General features: G+C 37.4%; 1 protein-coding gene across 2 annotated transcripts in view; it reads left to right on the top strand.

Moving 5' to 3' along the window:
* sema3fa (sema domain, immunoglobulin domain (Ig), short basic domain, secreted, (semaphorin) 3Fa) overlaps positions 1-7,599 on the top strand; it is a 52,378-nt gene extending 44,779 nt beyond the window's left edge. For both annotated transcript variants that reach the window (XM_026915145.3, XM_034312704.2), the window contains 7 exons: positions 554-776; positions 2,280-2,368; positions 2,459-2,500; positions 3,098-3,255; positions 3,673-3,740; positions 3,855-3,988; positions 5,017-7,599. In XM_026915145.3, the coding sequence (XP_026770946.3) occupies positions 554-776; positions 2,280-2,368; positions 2,459-2,500; positions 3,098-3,255; positions 3,673-3,740; positions 3,855-3,988; positions 5,017-5,442 (1,140 nt within the window). In that variant the 3' untranslated portion in view covers positions 5,443-7,599. The remainder of the gene's footprint in view (positions 1-553; positions 777-2,279; positions 2,369-2,458; positions 2,501-3,097; positions 3,256-3,672; positions 3,741-3,854; positions 3,989-5,016) is intronic.
* Positions 7,600-8,122: the final 523 nt, after the last annotated feature.

Consider the following 8,122-nt stretch of genomic DNA (forward strand, 5'->3'; position numbering starts at 1 on the left):
ATCAAGGCAAAGTAGGAGCAGTGATTGGAAAAGGTGGCTTGTCCGACCAGCTACAAGCATATGGTACTATGCGGGCGGATTTTAGAGAGAAAGCCTGTGGGTGTAGTGTTGTTTGCTCTCATTCTCACCACAATTTACTACCAGGTTTTTGAAGGAATGTCTCAGTGAGAGACGTGTATTCTCATGAGAGATCAAGCCTGGCCCTGTGAGACTAAATTAGTCTTGTTAGCCTTTACCACCCGTCTACCATAAGTCTGGGTTTGGACAGCACTGATGTGTTTCTAGACTAAATCCCGAATTCCTGTGCTTGTGACAAATGAAAAACAGATTCATTTTTACTGGGTTATATCTAAGCATGTAAAAGCGTCTTTACACTACTGTGCAATTCAGCAGATATTCTACATTGTACTGGCTGCTGTTACAATGCAATTTCCCTCGCAGGTTTAATTAAAATATCTACTGTATCTGTTCTGATAGATGTGAATATAGAAAAAGGGCACACATACACACACTGTAGTATACAATCCACTAAGTGTTGGTCTTCTCAACTCAGTGTCCAGGAGGGACGTTCACCCCCAACATGAAATCCACTAAAGATTACCCAGACGAGGTTATCAACTTCATGCGGAACCACCCCACCATGTACAATGCTGTGTATCCAGTGCACAAGCGCCCCCTGGTGGTGCGCACCAATGTTGATTATGAGTTCACCACTATCACTGTGGACCAAGTTGCAGCAGCAGATGGCAGTTACGAGGTGCTGTTCTTAGGAACAGGTAAGACAACTATATGTATGTAAGCATGAGATATACAATGATAAATATATTGAGTCTTAAAGAAGCCACTATTGTCAGTAAAGACTAGCACTAACACACTATCAGCCAGTCATATGGCAGCACAGTGCAGATACAGGTCAAGAGCTTCAGTTATTGTTCACCTCAAACATCAGAATGGGGTAAAATGTGATCTCAGTGAATCTGACTGTGGCATGTGTGTTGGTGCCAGACAGGCTGCTCTGAGTATTTCAGAAACTGCTGATCTCCTGGGATTTTCATTTTGATGAGAGAGGTCAAAGGAAAATAGGCAGACTAGTCTGCGCTGACAGGAAGTCTACAGTGACTCAAATAAGCACTCTTTACAACCGTGGTGAGCAGGAAAGCATCTTACATGTCAAACATTGAGATGGATGGGCTAAACCAAGACCAAATCAGGTTCCACTCCTGTCAGCCAAGAACAGGAATTTGAGGCTACAATGGGCACAGGCTCACTCAAAATAAACAGTTAAAGATATGAAGGAAAAATGTCACCTGGACTTTTTTCAATCTTCTATCGTCAACATTTCCACCTACAGAAATGTCACTCACTGGATGTTTTTTGTTTTTCCCACAATTCTGTGTAAACTCTAGAGACTGCTGTGTGTGAAAATCCCAGGAGATCAGCAGTTTCTGAAATACTCAAACCAGCCCATCTGGCACCAACAACCATGCCACGGTCACAGTCACTAAGATCACATTTTTCCCTATTCTGATGTTTGATGTGAACATTAACTGAAGCTCTTGACCTGTATCTTCATGATTTTATGCACTGTACTGCTGCCACATGATTGGGTGTTTGGATAATTGCAAGAATGAGCATGTGTCTAATAAAGTGGCCAGTGACAGTATTTGGACTTAATGAAGAGTGTAATCTTGTGAGTAATCTTGTTGGGAATTTGGCAACTAGAATAGCTTAATATTGTATTATTAAATAAATAAAATAATAAATTGTTAAATAAAAATCTGAGCCTTGACTGGTTCTTACTATCCTACTATCAGTTAGAATTTTCATGGTCTTCTGATTCATATATTGAAACACAGACAATGTTAATTTTTAAATTTATTGTGTTACAATACACAGACAAAATAGACATTAGTGTAGATAATAATAATAGTTAATAACAGTAATAATTATATAATTATTATATATAATTTATAATTATCATAATTATGATAGCAAACTTTCAAAAAAGTCACTTTTTTGTAATCCCTGCACAGGAGTAGAATGTGCTGTAATACTGACACACTAATGTAGTTAACACTGATTGTCCGTGTAAAGTAAAAGACACCTACCATTTCATTCAAGACTGATTTTAGTGAACTTTTAATCCGTCCCACTCAAGCTCAAGCTGCTCTGTCTGAACTCTCATCTAAACCTTCTCATGTGTTACAGACTACTAGAAGTAATTTAGTCTATAAGTCATTATGCCTTTATATACTGAGCGTTGCTCTGTACAACCACAGACAGAGGCACCGTGCAGAAGGTCATTGTTCTTCCTCGAGATGATCTACAGACTGAGGAACTAGTTCTGGAGGAAGTCGAGGTCTTTAGGGTGAGTAATCCCCTGTATCTCTCTGTAGCTACTTCATTTTATATTCTAGGATTACGGAAAAGATAATAACATTATTACTTCATATTGTAGGTTCCAACACCAATAACCACAATGAAGATTTCTCCAAAACGAGTAAGTATAAACTTTCTTCTTAAAAAAATGTGATAGTGAAAAATTTCTGAAGATGAACTTTGCATGATCTGTTTTATAAGTTAAAATTAACCCATTTTACGTTCACTGTAATATATATCGTACATTTTTTACCCCCACAAAATTTGCCTGAGCACTGAAAAAACAATTCATTTTATTTGTATAGCACTTTCAACAATGGACATTATCACAACGCAGCTTCACAGAAATATATACATTCAGGATATAAATTTGAATTTTTTTAATTTATTCCTAATGAGCAAGTCAGAGGCGACAGTGGCAAGGAAAATTCCCTGAGACAATATGAGGAAGAAACCTTGAGAGGAACCAAACTCAGAAAGGAACCCACCTTCATCTGAGTGACACCGGATAGCGCGATTATAAATAATTCCCTTCTAAAAAAACACTTTTCTGAGTTTCAGTGAATGGCCGTAGTTAGTTTGAGTTCATAGGGCAAGATATAAATTCAAATGTGGATGAGATAATGGTGGAGTTGGAGCAGAGACAAAGGAAAACAGGAAGCTAAGATGAAGATTCTGTGACAGTAAACAACTAGTGTGTGTGTTCTGATTTCTACAGCAACAGCTGTATGTGAGTTCAGCAGTAGGAGTGACTCACCTGGCATTACACAGATGTGATGTGTACGGTGAAGGGTGTGCCGACTGCTGCCTCGCCCGGGACCCTTACTGCGCTTGGGATGGCAAGTCCTGCTCCCGCTACTCCACCAACCACAAGAGGTGAGGCCTGTGTGTGTGTGTGTGTGTGTGCATGCAAAAATGGAAGGTTCAGCAAAAGTGATTGTGTTCATACCTCCTTTTTGTTGTTGTTTTTTACATTTACCTTATATTCCATCTGTCCACATTTATTATCCAATATCATTAAAATGATAAAAAAAGCATTGAACATTTTCTGTTGATTTTCCATAATACACACACCATTACTTTATTAATAAACAGTGTGTATTCATTTGCAAATATATTATTTTTTATAGTTTCAGCTTTACTGGAATATAGTACATCAAATTGTATCACCAGTGAAATTTAATTAGTGCCATGTTAGCATTTTGGGATGCTCAGCATCTCAGACTTGTCTAATTATGAAAGAGATTGTTGACATTTCTGACTACGTTTGGCATTGACGCTCCGCTCTGCTAGGCGCAGTCGAAGGCAAGATGTGAAGTATGGCAACCCGATTAGACAGTGCAGAGGCTACAACTCCAATGGTGAGAAATGAATCATAAGCAGCAGTATTATTTACCCAATGTAACAATGGTGTAAAAATGTAACTGCTCTTACACACTGGGTTCTAATGAGCTTGTATTTGTTTTCTTTCCCAGCCAATAGAAACACTCTGGAGGCGGTGCAGTATGGAGTGGAGGGAAGCACAGCGTTCCTGGAGTGCCAGGCCAGGTCTCCTCATGTGTCCATCAAATGGCATTTTCAGAAGGAGAACAGTGACAGGAGACGAGAGGTTTGTAGCCTTTCCCATCATACATCACTGCTTTATCATGCTCACATCACATTTACTTAGTCCACTATATTCATTTTTATATGGTTATGGTTTGTCACTCACACACTTGTGGAGGATTTGGGTACCTTCCAACTTCTAAAGTCAGAGTTTTTTGTCCTGCGTTTGTATCCTCATGCATTTTCAACATGCTCTCATGACCAAAACGTACACACTCCACCTCATATGAAATGTACAACAAGCACTAATGCTTGTAGCTTTTCTTCCAACCCAGTTTTATAAGATTGATCAAAATCACACAAAAATCATGCACATTTTGCATAAATGCTGATGATGATGTTTTATGCTGTTTTTTTTTTTTTTTTTTACACTTTATGCAATACCTTTATTAGTGTCCTTTATTACTTTCACTGGACAGAATATGTTAGGCAGAGTGGATTCATGCTCACTTTTCTGTACTTTACTACTTTACACTTTACTGTACTTTAGCTTATCTAGTGAGCTAGAGTAAATTTATTATTGATTTTGTTTAATAATGGCAAGGTTTTTGTATTATATCACAAGACAAGGCTTTTGTATCATATTATTAGTTACACTGGAACACTGAAATATTTACATTGCAATAGCTTTCATTTAATATATACATTTCCTTATATTCACTCAGTAACAAGAGCACTGGTAATTTTTTTGGTTTGAGCATCGCCTGATTGAGTATCACATAAAAATGTGCTTGATGTAGTTTTTAATATTTGAAAGCACTCCATTCTGTCAAAAAAATGGCAGAATTCAGACCACCTTGCAACCACTTCCCATAGGATTAGACCTATAAGATATGCACTGGCAGTTGAATAAAAACATCTAGTCTGATCACAGCTAAAATGTGTTTTAATGTCAAAGGGAGTTAATACCAAGTACATATTGGTTGAATGACATCATAAAATGTCATTAGGTTTGAGAAAGGTGTTATATTGATACATGTTTTTATTATTATTATTATTATTGTTGATATGTTTACACTTTGTTTCTATCAGATTCGTTCAGATGGGCGTGTGTTGCACACAGATCAGGGCCTGCTTTTGCGCTCCCTGCAGCTCTCAGACGCTGGCACCTACCAGTGCACAGCCACAGAGAAGAATTTCAAGCACACGCTGGTCAAGCTGCAGTTGCTTGTGCTTTCAGTCCGCACTGTCAACAGCATCCAAATGGAGACCGGAGCCTCTATACCTGCCTTGCCCGCTGTTCCCCTACAGACCAGTGCCTGGACACCCAGTGCTGAGCAGTACAAAGACCTGCTGACCATCCTGAGCCAGCCTGAGATGGGCTTAATCAACCAGTACTGCCAGGACTACTGGCAATTCGCTGAGCATGACAAGAAAGACCCATACGAACCGAAGGAGCCGCGCAAACCGCGTAACCGGAGACACCACGAGACCCAGAGGAGCTCAGCCGAGACATGAATAGGAGGCTGAGGAGGCCGGAAACACAGACACATAAAGTACATGCATCCACGAGACTCAAGCAAAAACTCCAACCCGCTGAAACACATTACACGTGAAAATAAGTTAAACTACAGTGTGACCGATGGACAAAATGGACACATTAGAGCAGCGAGAGTAGGCAGTATTTATTGTAGTTTGTACATAGTTAGACTCTGTGGATATCTTTGTACTGAGAGCACAAAAAGAGAGGGAAAAAAACAGTTTTGTGTATATGATTCTTCTGTGCAGATATTTTATTATTGTTATTCTTCGTATAGCATATTTATTATAGTGTTCTTGTCCTAATGAACTGTGTGATTGTATTATGGGGGAAGGTGAAAGCACAGTTACAGGCTGTATATACTGAGTGGATAAATACTCATGGCACCTCATTTGTAGGTGCTCCTAATAGGCCACCATGTAATATTCAATGAGACATTAGCTGTAACACCAGTGGTTTTACTGACCAAGCAGTTTCCATGGATACAAGCTGTATTCTTAGTCAGTCACACTTTACGTATGCTTTAGTTCAGGGGTGTCAAACTCATATTAGGTAATGGGCCACATTACACTTAGTCCAATGTCCAAAGTGGGCCGGACAAAACAGAGCAGTTTGGTAGACCCATAACACATGAATAACTCATCTTAAAGGTGTTTATTGTATCAGCATTTATCTGTGAATACACACACTGTGAATACACAAACAGATTGAACAGGTATCTCCTACAAACCTGATGAACAAACTTGCAATTCATTACAAAAAAAGCAATTTTTCCAGATTATGGTTTTTCCATACAGTGGCTTGGATAAGTATTCACCTCCTGGGTGAAATTTTCCACTTTTTGTAATGTTACAACCTAGAATAGACTTAATCGGGATTATATATCAATTTTTTAGCATGCTGATGAAGAGTTACAAATAAATTTTCAATGGCTAGCACATTTTATCAGTAGCTGAGTTGATGGCTGTAAGTTTATTGCTCTATTTTGCCCCCTAGTGGAGAACAGTGACTAAATTTTTCAGTTCAATTATGGTTCACAAGACAATATTGCTTTAGAGAACGGATTCTAAATTCATTTAGATGGCCAGATCAGAATCTTTATCGACACCCCTGCTTTAGCTATACTTGTAAATGTTTGAATAGTTATGTAGTCAAACTTAATTATAATAATAACTCTCTGAGTACTTGGCTGAGGAAAGAAAATTCACATAGTCGTTACATGAGTAGGATAACAGTGTGTACAGTTGATCAGAATCATCTCAGCTCTACACAGGAGGTTTAAAACATCAGATTTATGTCTTTGTAATGGTCTTGATCTTCCATGTCTATATGACTACATGTGCAAAATTCTTCCGTAAGTCACTAGGTCTGATTCTAACCCAAAAGGACATCCCACATAGTAACCATATGCTTTTACTCACATTAGCAAGTTATATGTAAATAGTACATACAATTATTGCACGAAGTAAGTACACTAAGTACACTAAATTACCGAATGCATAGGATTCAAATCAGGATGTTGTTTCTTTTTTTCTAAATTAAATGCATATTGAAAGAGTATGCCATATTGTGATAACCTTGTGCATCTTTATAACAGAGAAGTCAAGGCAAGCACTTTTAACCACCTTATCCAGTCATTTAGACTGTCGTCCCAGAGGTTTAGGAGAATTGTTCTCATTTTTGCATGAAATGTTTTTGTACTGTACAGCTTTATTAGTTAAAAACCCAGTTATGTTGTTGTGTAGATGTTTATGGATGGTCTTTTATGTAAGAATCACTTTATGTGAAAACCACAAAGGAACATAGAGACTGATTTAAAGGAACAGAGAACTACTTTATGCACAAGACAAGGTGAAAGGAAGCTAAGTGGACTTCAATCTCATGTCTCTCCTGCCTTTCTTGTGTAATTGCTTGACACGTGGTAAAGCAGGCTGCTTTAAATGACTGTTGTACAATAGCGGGGGTTCTATTTGTAATACATTATATACCACTGTGGTTTGTCTTTCATTATGTTTTTTTCTAATATTTTCTGTGTATAAAATATTATTGGAAATAGATGTACTTCAAAGTTAATGTTATGGTACTGACTTTACTGTGCTTTTTTTTTCTTTTATTGTTGTTGTTGACTAAATAAAGTTCTATATTTTATAACAAAAAAAACTTATATAGCACACAATTTGTATATTGTATGTACATGGCTAGGTCCATTTCTAATAATAATTAATTCATATTTAATTAATAATATTAACAAATGCAATGGGAAACGAGTTTTGAAAACAATTTCATCCATTTTCTTTGCAGTATTACTTAAAGGGTGTTCATTAAAACACTAAACAACAGAATGTGAGAAATGATACTCGCCTAACATTAGACACATTCAACATGCTTGTAGGTCAAAGGTATTTGCGTTTTCATTTTACTGCAATCCAAAAAAAACATTATTTCTCTTAAATACTACTCCAAAACAGCACATCTGAAGCATAACTGTAATCACTGTATTTCACAAATAGAATATGAACTGCATAAATTTAAGAAGAGTTACAACAAAAATGAAAAAGAAAGACATTGCATTTAATCCTTAGACTTTCTTTCAGAGCAAGAATTATACACAGGGTTGTTATGCAGCCACCTTGCTTCATGTCAATGCTTTATTTGCCC

Source organism: Pangasianodon hypophthalmus, chromosome 2, assembly GCF_027358585.1.
Source record: "Pangasianodon hypophthalmus isolate fPanHyp1 chromosome 2, fPanHyp1.pri, whole genome shotgun sequence".
Taxonomy (NCBI): Eukaryota; Metazoa; Chordata; class Actinopteri; order Siluriformes; family Pangasiidae; genus Pangasianodon; species Pangasianodon hypophthalmus.